The 17,169-nt window shown below is 43.0% G+C and overlaps 1 protein-coding gene across 1 annotated transcript in view; it reads left to right on the plus strand.

The window, feature by feature from the left end:
• The window catches only part of TMEM8A (transmembrane protein 8A), a 71,990-nt gene that overhangs the window by 41,787 nt on the left and 13,034 nt on the right, over nucleotides 1-17,169 (plus strand). The window contains exons 5-11 of the mRNA XM_029576759.1: nucleotides 31-299; nucleotides 7,041-7,408; nucleotides 7,666-7,759; nucleotides 9,676-9,799; nucleotides 14,365-14,501; nucleotides 14,962-15,140; nucleotides 15,836-15,982. Coding sequence (XP_029432619.1) covers nucleotides 31-299; nucleotides 7,041-7,408; nucleotides 7,666-7,759; nucleotides 9,676-9,799; nucleotides 14,365-14,501; nucleotides 14,962-15,140; nucleotides 15,836-15,982 — 1,318 coding nt within the window. The remainder of the gene's footprint in view (nucleotides 1-30; nucleotides 300-7,040; nucleotides 7,409-7,665; nucleotides 7,760-9,675; nucleotides 9,800-14,364; nucleotides 14,502-14,961; nucleotides 15,141-15,835; nucleotides 15,983-17,169) is intronic.

A 17,169-nucleotide genomic window follows, 5' to 3' on the forward strand; every position in this document is an offset into this window, starting at 1 on the left:
ATGTTTCACTTTATTGTTTTCTCTCTGCAGAGTTTTTATTCCTGAATTCACCCTGGAACTTAAACTGCAGTTGGGAAGATGCAAAGCAAATAACACAGAATTGGTTTGTCCTGTGACTGTTATGCTGGGCTCAGTCACCCTGCCACAGTCCTACCAACAAACAGTAGATTGCACGGGCAAGACAAATTGCAGCGTGGTCCTGACTTCCCCGCCGTGGGATAGATGGCTGCAGGTCACAATTGAGAGCAATTGCAACAGGAACACGAGTGTCACTTATGAAGTGACAGCTTCCCTCACAGGTGAGCACGCTGCCTCTCTGCTCTGTGGTAACTGCCTGCGGCATGAGTGTGTGTGCTTATCTGTGCTTTTCCTCTCACTGTCTTTAATAATACAAATTATAGGCATATGATGCCAGGTTCCATATTAGAAGCCACCATCCAGGAGTCGTCGTATGTTGAAATCCTAGGCCCAGTGCACAGTGGCAGTTAAGAAAGCAAACAATGTTAGGTAATAGGAAAGGAATGGAAAATAAAAACAGTGGATATCATAATGCCTCTATTGATCCATGGTGTGACCACATCTTGAGTATTATGTGCATTTGTAGTCACCCTATCTCAGAAAAGATATAACAGAATTAGAAAACACAGAAGAGTGTAACAAAAATGATAAAGGAGATGGAATGTCTCCCCTGGGTTTTCAGGCTGAAGAAGAGACGGCTGAGAGGAGATATGATAGAAGTGCATAAAATCACGAGTAGTGTGGAATGAGTAAACAGGGAACAGTTATTTACCCTTTCAAATACTGCTAAGACTAGGGGACACTCCATGAAGTTAATAGGTAGCACATTAAAAAGAAATCACTCGGCACACTGTCCCCCATAACCTGTTAGGAGATTTACTCTACTAGTAACCTTCCTCCCTGCAGAAGCATTCAGTCTCTGAAAGAGGCTGTGGTAATCATTATGACTTCTGAAGCTGAATCCACACCCTCAGTTTAATGGCAGTAGTTTGCCTCTGTCCCTGAGGCAGTGATCTCACTCTGAGGTGTTTCACGTAGAACTGCTGAGAATCCCGTGCTCTGGAAGCGGATACCTGTAAACAAGATAAAGAGTTGGCTAAATCATTCCTCATCAACGTGAGGTGAAGGAGGTCTGGAGATCCCCCTCCCCTCGCCCCGGGAAATTCTGGGCACTGAGCTGCTCCTGGTCTTGGCCACTTTGGCTGTATCTTTCTGGGAGTATTTATTAGTGAACGCAGATCGGGCAGCCATCTCCACATCTAAAATCTGGACGGCAGCATGGATTTCTCCTAGCATGTCTTCTGTTTTTCCATTCAGAACATTGGATCTCTGGCTGGCATATGGATAACTGGATGCCTGTGCTGGTTCACTAGTGCCAGGCTTATTCTGTAAATCAGAGGATTCCCAATTTTCCTCTGAACAGCCTTGACAATTTGTGCTTGCACTGGAGGCTTATTACTGTGAAGTCTGCTTTTAGCAAAAATGTCAGTGTGCTCTGATCTTTAGTGCAGCTCGTTCCACACGCAGCCTGTTTGGCACATAGGGTGTGTGGGGTTTTTTTTTAGGATCTGTCCTAGAGATGCCAGATTTTGCTGGATATTCTCTTTAAAGGCCATCACAAATCCTTGGTGAGAATCGGGTTCTCTTTGTTCCTGAGCTCCCTCCTGTGGTGATGGGTGGTACATCTTGCCAGGCTCTGGGCAACTCCTTCCCCCTCCCTTCTCTTTGGCCGAATGCTGGGACTTGGGCATAGCTGATGGGGGGGGGGGGGAAGAGAGTCTGAGAGCGGTGGATTGGACGGTCCGAAGCCAGACGAAAATTCCAGTACCTCTGGAGAACTAGCTTGTTCTAATGAGCCCTCCTCCCCCTCACTTTCCGAGGGAGAGAGTGCCTTCAGAGTTTCCTCTTCCCCTTTCTGCATGCAACAATGCACTGCTTTCCTTATGTTTGAGACACACAGTGTACACTCTCTACACATTCCTCTCCTTGAACAGCGCTCCGTAAAACTCCCCTCAGGTAAAATTCTGGTATTTGTTCAGTTGAGTTTTTACATTTAGTTATTTCATGAATTCTCCTGCACATGTTGCTGGAGAGATGCCCGATGTGCTGTTAAAGCATCAGCTCTCAGTTTATAACTCTGACATACAGTAGAGAGAGAGCTGATCCTCACTGCTGAATCCTTTCAGAATGGACCTTATTTGATTCTTTGAGCTCCACGCACTCATGGCTTAACTTCACATATTCCGTTTCTAGATCTGCGATTGCGGCAGCCTTTGATCTGACGGTTTAGCATGTCTGTCCATTTCACTACTGGACTTGGGATTCCAGCCCCTGGATTGTGCGGTTAACAGCCCTTACAACATGAAAAACATAGCAGAGCCTTTTAAAGTGTGCACCGAGATTATTTTTATTTTTCCTGAGAGGCATTACCAAAACTTTAAATAGTGTGACCATTCTTACAAAATGTAATAACATTTTCCTGCTTGTATGTCATCTCTGCTTATGTTCTGGAAGAGAAATCTAAATGTCTTTGTGCCTGCGCCCTCTTGTGGCAGCAGGTGGTACATGCTGTCGGATAGTAGCAGCTCTCTTCCTCCCTTTTAGCAGGCTCTGTGTAACCTCATGAAGAAAGGTCATTCTCCCATTTAGAGAGAGATGGAAAATCTGCCCTGGACTTTGAAGGTGAACTTCTCAGAGCTTTCTCTTAACTCCGGATAGCTGATTCTACCTAAAGAATCCTCCATCCCACTCTTAAAGTTCAAAGTCCGTATTAGAACATTATCAGGCAACATCGCAACAAATTGCTTTTATGCTACGTCACTCTCCTGGACCTTGGCCAGCGGTGAGCTCAAGTTTCCAATCCATACCTGAAGCAAAGATATATTATCTTTCTGTTGCTTCATTTCTCCAGTGCTGCATTCTTTGAATTACAGTCTTAAGCAGGATGCTGGGCTTGATGGACCCTTGGTCTGACCCAGCATGGCAATTTCTTATGTTCTTATCATTTACATCAAGGTGATGCATCACCAAAGCAAGTTTATTTAGAATTCTTTGAAACTCATGTTGAATCTGTAAATTCCACTCCTGGATTTCCAGGTAACAAAGCTTGTAAAGAAAGGGGACCTACTTCCAAACACCTTTAGGGAATTCACGTATAAAATGAGAATAAAATATTTCTCATATTAGAAACCTAGACCATATGGTAGAATTCCAAATGTAATTGGACACTGTCCTAGCTTCAGAGAAAAGAAACATTTCTTTAGAAAACTGTATACTTAAAAGGTTTATGGCCATGCTGTGTACTGATGGCTGCAGTTTCATTTTCAAAGTACTGGAGGCACATTCAGCCTTGCAGTTTTCTGTGCTAGTAAATCATGCAGCGTATCTGAAACACATTCCTGAGCAACTTATTTTAAAGCAACTCAAAGTACCGTAATTCTGTGTCTAGATTCAGCTAGACAACTTTTAAAACCAACGTTTATTCACCTGTCATTGGGACAGGGCAGTTATGTGGCAAAACAATTAACACCCACACTGTAATTAATTCTGGTTAACCCTTTATCCAGGATGGAATGGCTCCAGTGGTACACTACCATATGTAGTGTCGGTGGACACTGTAACAACAAAATTGCATTCACGTGTTTCTGCTTGCTTAAAATACAGCACCCTCAGTGTAAGTAATCTGATAAGCCCTTTATCGTGGTGGAAATCCTCCAGCTGTACACTACCATATGTAGTTTGAGGACATTATAAAAACAAAATTGCATTCACTTGTTTCTGAACAAGGACTTATGCTTTCTTAAAATGTATTTTATTTATTTATTTAAAAATGTTTCTATACCGCCTTTACAAACAAGGTTTAGTCAAAACGGTGTACAAAAATATAAATCAAAAAATAAAATTTAATTAAAATTACAAAAAACTATAATAAAAATAAAAAACAATAAATAAAAATCCATAAATTATTAAATTTCAACATTCAGACATAACATAATCAAAGTAAGTGCCATGTAGTTGAAAAGGTGGAGAGGGCAGAATGGTGGAATGGATGTAAAAAATTGTTTGATAGGAGTAATTTTGAAAGCAATTTGAAAAAGATGTTTTTAAAGATTTTTTTGAAATGAATCGAATTGGATAGGGATCTTAATGAATCTGGTAATGCATTCCAGAAGATAGGACCTGCTACTGAAAAAATACAGACAACATTAGTGTAAGTAATCCTGCTTAAACTCTTAAAATATCTCAGTTGAACCTCTGGCTGTAGGGTAATTTAGACTACAGATGATTAGAAGATTTAACTGAGAACCTTTGATACGAATTCAGTAGTTTTTAAGGGAGCAGAAACATACTCCTTTTGTGAAGTAGATAATTTTATTTTAGCAGCATAAGTATACAAGATGTAATAGAGACTTAAAAACAAAAACTATATTTACTCTTGTTTTACAGAGAAAAGCACTGTTATGAAAAATGAGCATAAATTCATGTGTTATCTCAAAGATAACTAGTACTTGACAAATACACAATGCCAGACTAATTAACTCAGCTGAAAGATTAATGCAATTACTTTCTCACCCTTAAGCATTGGGGGGTCACAATCCTGCAGAGATCCCAGACCTGACTCACAGCACAATATGGGGGAATCCAGCAACACCCCAGTAGGCAAATGACACATTACATCACATCACCAGTTTCAAGGAAAATAGAGCCCAGAGATCTCACAGATGATTCTGGGAGGCGTGTCAGCTTGGTTGCCAAACTTCCAGCAGGGGTAAAGTTGGCAACTGCAGCTACTCCAAGATTAATGGAGCAGACTATACTGAGCAAGGAACTCAGTCTTAAGCTTGCTAGTTCACAGATATAGGGGTAGATTTTATAAATTTACGTGCGCGCGTACTTTTGTTTGTGCACCAGGCGCGAACAGAAGTACGCTGGATTTTATAAGATACGCGCGTGGCCACGCGTATCTTATAAAATCCGGGGTCGGTGCGCACAAGGGGATACACATTTGTGCAACCTGCGCGCGCCGAGCCCAGCGCGCGCTGCCTGTTCCCTCCAAGGCCGCTCCGAAATCGGAGCGGCCTCGGAGGGAACTTTCCTTCCGCCTCCCCTCACCTTCCCCTACCTAACCGACCCCCCCTACCTTTGTTGGCAGATTTACGCCTGCCGAAAGCAGGCGTAAATCTGTGCGCGCCAGCAGGCTGATGGCGCACCATCACCCGACCCGGGGGCTGGTCCAGAAGCCTTGACCATGCCCCCGGGCTGGCGTCACGCCCCCTTTGCAAAGCCCCGGGACTTACGCACGTCCCGGGGCTTGCGCGCTCCGCCGAGCCTATGCAAAATAGGCTCGGCGCGCGCAGGGGGGGTTTGGGGTAGGTTTTCGGGGGGGTACGTGCGTATCCCTCTGAAAATCTACCCCATAGTGAACTGCAATAGTTATAGTTCTGGGGAAGAAAATCTTTGCAAAAAGGTTACACCAGAAAAGTTTCACAGTCAGTGTAATTCAGATTCTTTCTCTGTTAGGAACTTCATTGCATATTCAGTTCCATAGGATCCAACATTGATCTTAATTGGATGTCACCACCATCTATAGACACAGCTTAGTAGGCTGCTGCTGCTGCTGCTGTCTTCAGTCCAGATGACTGTGAATATTCTCACTGATAGTAATGAGGTTCATCAGCAGACATTTATTTATTTACTTAGAAGCATTTCTAGCCTGTACCCTCCAGAATTCAGGGCAGGTTACAAAAGAGAACATACATAATTAAAATCTAAGAAATCGAGAACGAGACAAAATTACAACCTAGTCATTTTAAAAGTAACACTGACCGTGTCTGACCGAAGGAATGCAGAAGCTGTAAATTGTGTTTAAGGCTGGGAGGACAAATCAGTAATCTCATAATCTTGGAATGCCTGTTTGAAGAAGAACCCTTTTAATGCTTTCTTAACTCCTTAGTGGTGTTCTGAGCTCTAATCTATAGTGGAAGCGAATGCCACATTGTGGGGCCAGCAATCGAAAAGGCTCTTTCACGAGTCATGGAGAGCCTCGCTTGTCTAGTGGAGGGGACAGTAAGAAGGAAGATATCGAGTTTTGCGATGAAACATAAAAGTGTAAAATGGAGCTAATCCATGGGCTGGTGATATTGTATAGGAGATTCTGAAAAGTGGATGCTATCTTGTACATTATGTGCCATTGCATGGGTAATCAGTGAAGAGCATATAAAGCAGGGCATCTGTGGTCATGACGTTTTGTATTAGTGAGAAGGTGGGCAGAAGAGCTTTGGAAGAGCTTGAAGGGATCTAAGTGAGTTATTGGGGAGACCGACATAAAGGGAATTACAGTAATCCAGACCAGTAAGGATCAAAGTTGGCAAGACAGTACAGAAATCAAAAGGTTCATGGCTGGATACAAAGTTTCCATCAAGGCCATGCTCATCAGTTCATGTGTCCGAGGTGTACTTAGCACACGGGAAGGTGTAGATAGGCAACTGATAGGGAAAACCAATTGTAGTTTCTTCTCCTGAATTCACAATCTCATACGAAGTTGCCAAAATCATCATGTGGCTGTAGACTCCATTTTTGTATTGCTCAGGCCTGCTCATGTTTCGTCGTGCACATCCTTATTTCAGGTGACTTGCTTTTACCCTACACAGTTGAGGAAGGAATGTAAAAATGAAGGAAAAAGTTTTTACTAAAAAATAGATAACCCGAATAGAGAGAGAGAGAAATAGTAAAAAAATAAATAAATAATAAAATTTCCCTGGTTCCTAAAAGTTTCTGTCTGCATCTGTTTGCTACATTTTTCCACCAATGTTTGTAGTCCTAATTTTATTTTACAGCAGCTGGTTGTAATAAGGTAGCCTTAAATACACATTTTACTATAATCTATTTTACAAATGATTCAAAGTTCTGACCCTTAAGCTTTTTATAGAATCTAATCTGAAGACAGTGAAACTACTTTTCTTCGAGTTCACAAGTTTCTGAAATTTTGATACAGCGATCTGATGTGTCTGTGTCTTCTGCAGGGTGCCAGCCAGCAGTGACCAGCTCCAGTTCATTTCTGAGTTTTTACCAAAGCCTGAATCTAACACACAACAGGACAGACATTTGGGAGAGCCCGCTCGACAATGGAACGGCAGAGGACACAGCCCTGCTGGCTGCAGACAGTAAAGGAAATGCTAGCACTAGGCTCCTTCCAGTGCCAGTGGAGAGCCCCTGCCTGCGCCAGTTGTCTGTAATCCGCGAGGACCTTGACGCAGTGTCTGTCCAGTTCCGGACTGTGAACGGAGCCTCTGTCACTGTCCTCTCGCAGTACCCCATTGCCATGCCGCTGGATTTGAACTCCGTCCTGGATAGTGGTGGAATGCTTGTAGTAAGCTTGCTGCTGAACAAGGTATTGCAAAGCCTCTGACCAGGAAGCTGGAGGGAAATGGGGGGAATCTGAGCTGTGGCTATACATTTAATGAGTGAAAAAGGAGAGTGTGGTCCCGAGCCTGGCAAGAGACAAAAGGGAAGACGCGCTAGTAAAATTAACTGCAAATATCTGCCTGAAATAGTGTTTGTAATCATGCAACAGGACAATAATTGGGGGAAAAAAAACGAGGAAGAAAATACCCTACTTTTCTGCTTACTTATGGTCTTTCTTCACAGACGTCTCTCAGTAATGCTAATGCTTCTGTGTTAGCATGTTTAAGCCCTGCTGCCCCTGTATTGTCACTGAACACCACTGGGAACTGCTCAACAGGTAAGACATAGATAGAGTTTTCAATAATTGATTTTTTTTTTTTTAAGCATTGCCTCGCATACAGTGCTGAAGATACTGTTCTTGATAATCACAGCCATTGTCCAGCTTTCCTCATAATCTCTCTCTTGCAGGAAACATCTGGCCTACATTGTAATCTCTCCATGGTGGGAAGCATCAGACCATAGAAATGTAGAATATGCTGCCCAATAAGAATCAGAAGGTCCATCTAATCTGCCCAGTTTGGTTCCTTCTGCAGTGCCCATATGTCCGATTTGATGTCTGGTCTTCCTTGATGTTGTCATAACTAAGGATCCTCTACTTATCCCAGACCACCTTAACGTCTGTTACTGTTTGTACCGTCACCACTGATGGGCAGTTCCATGCACTCGCTGCCCTTTGCGTGAAGAAGTGTTTTTTTACACTTGAATCTCCCACTTTTCAATCTCATCTCGTCTTGTTCTAGAACTTCCCTTCCACTGAAAAATGTTTGCTGCTTGTGCATTATTCATGCCTTTTATGGTATTTTAGGGGTCAATATTAAAAACAACTCATGTAGTTCTAAATTACACAGGCAGTATTAGTGCATGTACTCGACCTGGATTTTGTAAGGGAAACCACGTGGGCACTGGGCCTTTGAAAATTCATGTAAAGTCTGAGAGTTAAATTTGCCCACACTCTTGGTGCCTGCTCTTTTGTGTAGCCAGCTGAGGGGGTGAAAATAGCGTGCATATGTTTGCAAATATGAATGTGCACTGTTCCCCTCTTTCCCAACCTTAACATACCTTCAAGAACACCATCTTGCAATCCGGTTCAACACAGTGAGATTGCATTCAAAATTGCCCTCTTAGGGTGTAATTTTTTTAAAGGATTTATGAGCATAAACCATCTTCTGAAAATCAACCAGGCTATTGCACAGGAAAAAGATACATACGAAACACGATTTCACACATCCCAGGAGTGGCATTGGTATGGGGAAAGTATTTATGCACAAACTTTCAATGATTGAAAGTCTGCTCCAGAGTAGATGCAGCTGCAGAATTGCCAGAACTTCTCTAAACTTCATTAGCGCCCGATGTACTAAAGGGTTTTTCCATTTTGTGTCTTTTTACCAGTGTCATTTATATAGCTGTAGGAGAACATGCAGAGCTGTACAGATACACATAAGATACAGTCTCTTCTTTGTAAAGATGTTTGTGGAGGACCAGGGATAAGATTTAAATTATCAAAGGTGGATGAATAAGTGAGGATAATCGAAGACAGGATCCGCTTTAAGTGGGTAAAGGTGCAGGAAATGAGGTAGCTAAGTGAGGAGCAGAAAAGATGGGTCCTATGTCAGCACTTTTAACAGGAAGCAAAGAAATTCAGCTATTTCCTTACCTGTCCACCAAGTGGGAAAGCCAGTGAAAAATTGCCTATGGGGAAAATAATTGGTACATAGGATGTAATCCCAAGCAGCCTCATGGCTTTGTCCACTTTGCATTCCTAATTCCATGCAAACCCTTTCTTCTGTAAATGTTGTGATATCTACCCCCATATCATATGCAGCCCTGCCACCAATGGGCCTGATGTGGGAGAAATACTTCTCCCATTTTGTTTTCGTGAGGAAAAGAGCCTGAGCTGTCTGGCCCAATGAGGAGTGCCTCTTCAGTTCCTTTTCCATTGAGCTTTGACAAAAAATGTTTATTCAAAGTTTCTGCTGTGTCCTCCTTACCCTCCTCCACACATTCTTTCATTTTTCCTGTGACTCTCAGTTCCCCACCTGTGTTTCCTCCTCTCACTCACACAATCTCACTGCTGCAGAAAACAACCAACCCTCGGCTGCGACGTCACTGCCGCAGAAAAGAAGGCCTGTCGCCATGCGTCTGCCAGCACCTTGGCTCTCTCTGATGACGTGACGTGTCTTTTTCTGCCTGCAGCTTTATTCCAAGGCTATCCTTTCCAAATGAACCTCAGCGTACCAGAAGGAGTCCAGAGACTCCCTTACCCCGAGTCGGAGAAATGGTATCTGGCCCTGCAGGTGGTGTGCCCCTGGAGCCAAAGGTAAGGCTGGGGCCCTGGAGTCAGGCAGCCATTTTTTGATGTTCTAGATTTTGTATCTTCCTAACTTACGTTAACTGTATTCTCCTCCTGTCATAAGAACATAAGATATGCCATGCTGGGTCAGACCAAAGTCCATTGAGCCCAGCAGCATGTCTCCCTCAATGGCCAGTATGGGTCACTAGTACCCTGCAGATCCCATTCCTTGTTACTCCCAGGGACAGCAATGGCTTTCCCAAGTCTAGTTGGCTAAAATTATTTTATGGACCGTTTTTTTTTCCCCAAGGAAGTTGTCCAAATGACTTTTAAACCTCGCTATGCTGGTTGCCTTGACCATGTCCTTCGGCAACAGGTTCCACAGCTTGATTGTGTGTTGAGTCAAAAAATGCTTTCTACAATTTTGTTTTAAATCTGCTGGTTGTTAGTTTCATGAAGCGTCAACTTCTTTTAGTACTATCTGAAAGACTAAATTACTGTCCTTGATTTAGCCATTCCACCCCATTCATGATTTTATAAATTCTATTATGTCCTCTCTGACCTGTCTCTTCTCCAAACCAAAGAGCCCTAAGCTGTATAACCTCTCTTCATAGAGAAGCTGTTTCATCCCCTTTATCATCTCTGTACCTTCTCTAGTTCTGCTAGATGAGGTGATCAGAACTGCACACAGTACTCGAGGTCCAGTCATATCATGGCATGACAGAGGCAATATATTCTCCATTACTTTTCAAATCATTCATAACATTTTATTTGCTTTTTTGACTTCCACCACACACTGAGCCGAGGATTTGAATGTTATTATCCACAATCCGACAAAAGAACTCGAAGGTCCTTTTTCCTGGTTAGTGACTCCCAATACGGAACCCAGCATCATGTACCTGTACTTGGGATTATTTTTTCCTATGTGTATCACTTTGCACTTATCCATATAAAACTTCACCTGCTGTTCAGATGCCCAGTCTCCTAGTCTCGCAAGGTCATCCTGCAATTCCTCACAATCCACTACTGCTTTAACAACTTTGAATAATTTTATGTCATCTGCTGATTTGATTGCCTCACGCGTTTGCTCCCTTACCCAGACCATTAATGGAATTTTTAAATAGCACAAGCCCTAGTAAACATCCCTGGGACACTCCATTATTGATTTTTCTCTATTTGGAAAACTGCCAGTGCACAGTAGGACACTACCTCCTATCCCATGACTATAATTTCCTGAGGAGTCTCTCATGGGGGACTTTTAAATGCCTTCTGAAAATCCAAATACACAATATCAACTGGCTCACCTTTATCTACATGTTTATTTACATCTTCAAAAAAAAAGTCTAATAGATTGGTAAGGCAAGACTTCCCTTTGCTAAAACCATGCTGATCCTGCTCCATTAAGCCACATTTATCTATATCTTGTTTTTAAGAATAGCTTCTACCATTTTGCCTGGCACAGACATCTGGCTCACCGGTCTATAGTTTCCCAAATCACTCCTGGGTTCCTTTTTATGGTTAGATGTATCTGTATCACTTATTCACTGCATAAGTGATACAGATACATGAATGATACAGATACATGAATGATACAGATACATGAATGACAGACACTGCATCAGTGTCTGTCATTCAAAGAGCATCGTACTTTTAGGGTTATTTCAGAGGGTAGATTCACATGACCACACGTCTTTCCATTCTGTTTCCTGTACACATTAGGGATGAAGTGCTGTTCTGGGTATTTCAGATTTACCGGGGATCTAGAATCTCGAGTCATTTGTTATTTTATAACTCGATTTAAGCAAGATGCCTTTTGTGACATCATAGTGTAAAAGTTGCTAAGTTTTGGGGGCCGACTGTTCGGAACGTCCTGCTGTTTGGGGCCTTTTTCTGAGGCTTTTCAGGAATACAGGAACAGCTCAGAATTATAATTAAATTGTTTAGTGAGCAATGTTTTCTTTAAGAAAACGAGACAAACGTGCTTGTGGCAGATCAGGTTGTCATGGAGAGCGCTGTTTTAGGCAATGATGTTCCATGTTGCACGGCACTTGACCCAGTCAGGCAGGAAAAGACACCCTGAGGGCCTAAATTTAGGAACCTGTTTTTACTGGGTACTGGGCCCTTAGGCCTCAACTTAGCTTCTCGGCACCTCTAGACGTGACTAGCTAATGCCCTGGAATCTTTCTAGTAGTGAATGGTTGTAGTGTTGTTGCAGGCCTTCACGGTGATGCTGTTTTACTGGTAACATCGATATATCAGCATCCTGAGGCCTGAACTGGAAATCGAATCCTGGTCCCTGCACCTGATCATGCACAGCACCGCACTTAGCCAATGGGCTGGCCTCTAAAGGGTTTCTGAGCTAGATGAACACACAAGAAAAATAATGAACATTCTTTTTCTTAAATAAATCTTTTTTTTTTTTTTTTTTCACATTCATTTTCCTTAAAAACCACTATTAATATGGGAAATGCTGCAAGATCCATAGTTAAGGTGAGGTTACTTCATCTCTATAGAGTCATGGGATAGGAGGCGAGTAGGATTAAATGGTCAATTTTCTCAGTGGAAAAGGGTAAACAGTTGAGTGCCTCAGGGATCTGTACTTGGACCGGTGCTTTTCAATACATATATATAAATGATCTGGAAAGGAATACGACGAGTGAGGTTATCAAATTTGCAGATGATACAAATTTATTCAGAGTAGTTAAATCACAAGCGGATTGTGATACATTATAGGAGGAAGATTGGGCATCCAAATGGCAGATGAAATTTAATGTGGACAAGTGCAAGGTATTGCATATAGGAAAAATAACCCTTGCTGTAGTTACATGATGTTAGGTTCCATATTAGGAGCCACTACCCAGGAAAAAGATCTAGGCATCATAGTGGATAATACTTTAAAATTGTCTGCTCAGTGTGCTGCAGCAGTCAAAAAAGCAAACAAGAATGTTAGGAATTATTAGGAAGGGAATGGTTAATAAAACGGAAAATGTCATAATGCCTCTATATCGCTCCATGGTGAGACCGCACCTTGAATTCTGTGTACAATTCTGGTCGTTGCATCTCAAAAGAAGATTTATTTATTTATTTGTTTGTTTGTTTGTTTAAGGCTTTTCTTTACTGACATTCGTCAGAAACATCATGCCGGTTTACAATGCAAAAACAGGGAGAAGTAGGAAGAGAAATCAGTTACAAAAAATATGGATCCGCAGAATGGGAGAAGTGAGTGTGCAAAGGATAGAGATAGAGTGCTAGATGCATGGAGAGGCAGGGATAGATGCATACGTAGGAAATCATAAATACCTAACAAACTAAGACAGCATTTTACAATGGAGAAGGTACTGAGAAGAGCAACCAAAATGATAAGGGGATGGAACAGCTCCCCTATGAGGAAAGGCTGAAGAGGTTAGGATATGATAGAGGTCTTTAAGATCATGAGAGGTCTTGAACGAGTAGATGTGAATCGGTTATTTACACTTTCGAATAATAGAAGGACTAGGGGGCATTCCATGAAGTTAGTAAGTAGCACATTTAAGACTAATTGGAGAAAATTATTTTTCATTCAACGCACAATAAAGCTCTGGAATTTGTTGCCAGAGGATGTGGTTAGTGCAGTTAGTGTAGCTGGGTTCAAAAAGATTTGGATAAGTTCTTGGAGGAGAAGTTCATTAACTACTATTAATCAAGTTTACTTATGGAATAGCCACTGCTATTAATTGCATCAGTAGCATGGGATCTTCTTAGTGTTTGGGTAATTGCCAGGTTCTTGTGGCCTAGTTTGGCCTCTGTTGGAAACAGGATGCTCGGCTTGATGGACCCTTGGTCTGACCCAGCATGGCAATTTCTTATGTTCTTATGAACTAGAGTGGCTGAGAGCAAAATAGATAAGTTGAGCGATCTATTACTGATATGTAGAAAATAACAAACTTATCATGTGCAGCCTTCAGCTTGTGTCTCTGATGTTGTCCTGCTTTGTTGCTTACCTGTAACAGGGGGTTCTCCATAGACAGCAGGATAGATCAGCCCCACATTCCCTTTCACCTCTCCCATTAGAGGTGAAGCTTTGCTTGCTATACCCGCACAGCGTGGGAAGGCCTGCGCATGCTCAGAAAGATCTTCTAGGTTTTTCTGAGCGCCATTGAATTATGTCACTCATTTGTATGGCTGATTTTATCCTGCTGTTTACAGAGAAGCCCCATTTACAGGTAAGCAACTTAACCAATAAAGCTATGTTGATGGTTTAATGAATGTGTACATCGCCTTGCGCTTCTTTGGTTAGGCAATGAATAAATAAATAACATGGTAATTCCATTGTGGATGGGATGCTTCCCTGGACAGTGTTCTTATAATTTGCTTGTGAGCAGATGTATCCTGCCTGGCACTGCTCCAACATGGTAACTGCCCTGGCCTCTTTTTTGCAAGGGCTTTATCTGCTATGGAGGAACTCTTTTTTTTTTTTTTTTTTTTTTGCACGTTCCTTAAGGCCAGGTGGGAGCTAATATTAGCAAAATATTTCTTGGTCAGCAGCTAATTCTTGTGTTCTTTGCTAAGTGTGTTTTCCCTGCAGACTAATTGTGATCTGTGTCCTCTCTCAGCGAGTGCAAGGGTGTGAGTGCCAAAGTAGTGGTGTCTGCTTACCTGAGCCCCTGCCTGAATGACTGTGGCACCTACGGGGTGTGCAAGCTGCTGCGAAGACATGGCTACCTCTATGCTGCCTGCAACTGTAAGGCCGGTAAGCAACAGCCAGTGTTTGTCTTCCAGGCCAAAAGAAAGGGAGAGGGGTGGAGAGATCACTAGTAAGGGAGGTGGAAGAGGATCCTAGCAGTGAGGAAGGATGGGGTGGAGAGATCTTAGCAGCCTGCCAATATATGAGTGAGGGACAGAGAATGCCAGGGGGGATGGAGGAGAGAAAGGTGGAGAAATCCTAAACCAATGACGGAAAGGTGCAGGCTCTCAAAAATACAGTGGAAGAGCGGAGGATCCCAGTGGTGCCAGGGCTGGTGTGGAAAGAAAGGCAGAGGATGGCACAAGTGCAGTGGTGAGGGCTGGAAGATCCCGGTGGTGCAAGGAAGGGGGCTTTAGGGATCCATGAACTGCCGGCGACATGAAGCAACATTGGCACAGTATTGAGATTTGGAGAAGCATGTTCCTGAGTCCTGGAAATGTCTTGACTGTGTTTTTCCTGTCTTCAGGTTGGAGTGGATGGAGCTGCACTGATTCCACGAGTGGTTTATCTATTTCACAACAGTTACTGGCCACTATGCTGCTGACTCTTAGCAACCTCATGTTTATACCGGCTATCGTAGTGGCTGCCTATCGCTACCATATCGTGGAAGCCTCTGTTTACATATACACCATGTTCTTTTCCACGGTATGTAGGATTACCTCTTCCACGTGCATGCAAACTGTCTTTCTGCTATTTCTCTTCCTTTTCCGTACTCCATGATCTCCTTCTTGGCACCCTGGATTACTTTTCTTTGGAAGATAGACAGCCCATGTTCGTTCTCTGCTGCGTGGGTAGGGGTTTCTGCCTGCCCGCTGTATACCAGATTCTTTTCTCCAGTGCACAGGTTTATTTTTCCCTGGCATCACACAGGCACCTTCTCTCCCCTCATTCACACATTTCTACAAACACCCCATACTGTGGATTTAGAGGGTCACTGTCAAACCACTTGTAGACTTACATGTGGTGTTCTACTGCACCAGTAACTTCACCCACAGTGAGAAGCGTTGGGATTGTGCATGCTTGTGAATTCTCTAAAGTAGGCATGCATGTGTGTGTTTGATTTTGTCTCAGAGACATCCCCGCTCTACTTAGCAGGTGAAAATATGTGCGGGCAGTTGTCCTGGGACCACTTTCAAAGCGAAAATCTGCGCATGCCTTTTCTTTGAAAATAGCTTTGAAATCTAGGAGTAAACAGTTTCCCACTTCGCACCAGTGCCGGCCTTTATAAACTTGTTCCCCCGCCCCCCTCAACGTAAAGTTTTTTTATCCAGCCGCTCGTTAGCTTTACTTGCATGCAATATCACAAAGCCTGCCCTGTTGCCGTTTTCTCCCTTCTGCAGTTTTATCATGCCTGTGACCAACCTGGCATCGCAGTGATGTGCATCATGGACTATGACACTCTGCAGTACTGTGATTTCTTGGGCTCTGTCGTCTCCATTTGGGTGACAGTACTCTGTATGTCCAGAATAAAAAAACTCATAAAATATGTAAGTATTCCTCCAGAATGTACAGGGATTAAGTGTGAGAGCTGTTGCTTTTTCTGACCATCCGTTTTGTCTGTCGCCCTTCAGTGTCTGCTCCTGTCTGGTTCCCTCCCAATGTCTCTCCTGCGCAATGCCATTTCCTGTCTCAGTCTCTTTCCACCTCTGTATCTGTTTCTCACTCTCCATGTGGTTCTGTGTTTTCTGTTTACTGATTGGTTTTGTTTGGCTCGGCAATTCCTTCCTTCCTCCTTGGTACTTCCAGTTCAGGAGGAATCGGGGCTGAGTTGTGGAAACGTTCCCACCTATTTTATACCTCCTCCCAGTTCACCTTGACCCATCATTGCAGCAGGGCTCCTCTGTGGGAGATCATGCACCAGGCTCCTTTTGGAACCCTGCAGTCATGGGCCCTATATTCCACCACTAGATGGCACTGTTGCATAATGACTGAGATTCCCACCACCACCTTAAGACTATAAATGCTGCATCCACAGCATCCCCAGTTCCAGTTGGTCCAGGAAGCAGAAGAGCTGAGCTGGGAATCTAATCCAGGACCTGTATTTGTATTTATGGCATAGTTTATTGGTCTCTTTCATATTCTGAGGGTTTCAAGCACTGTTTTGAATAGATTTTTGGCTATGATTGAGACTCCAATCCCAGTAAAGTCTGTGTAGATGGCAGGAGTCCCTAAACTTCTCATGAAATCGCTGAGAGGGCCAGATACGGGGGGATCCCCCCTTGGATAATTTGCTGAGACAATTCTTCCAGTGGGACACAAAACCCTTCACTGATTTTCAGCCAGAGACCGTTAAAGATGTCTGACCAGGAATGGGCTTTGGTTTCCCTTCAGTGTTATCGGCTTCACTGTAAAATGGCAGCACGTGCCTTGTAGCCTCCTCCTGTGGTAGCGCTGCTGCTTATATCACTTGCTGTGCTAAGGATGGATAGGTAGGAACGGAAAGGGAGCATTCACCAAGCAGAATGTTGTGTTACTTTTATTGACTGTACCCTCTCCTGTGTGTATCCCAAACACATTGGTTTGCATCATTTTCTTCCTCTCTATACACACGTGTGCACATTTTCCATAAGAGAGGCATATAATTTTCTGTTGGGGACAACTTAACATTTGTATATTTAAAAAAATTAAATTTTTGTTTCATATTTGTCAACTGCCTCTCGGTGAAGGCCATAAA

Source organism: Rhinatrema bivittatum, chromosome 14, assembly GCF_901001135.1.
Source record: "Rhinatrema bivittatum chromosome 14, aRhiBiv1.1, whole genome shotgun sequence".
In the NCBI taxonomy this organism is placed as follows: Eukaryota; Metazoa; Chordata; class Amphibia; order Gymnophiona; family Rhinatrematidae; genus Rhinatrema; species Rhinatrema bivittatum.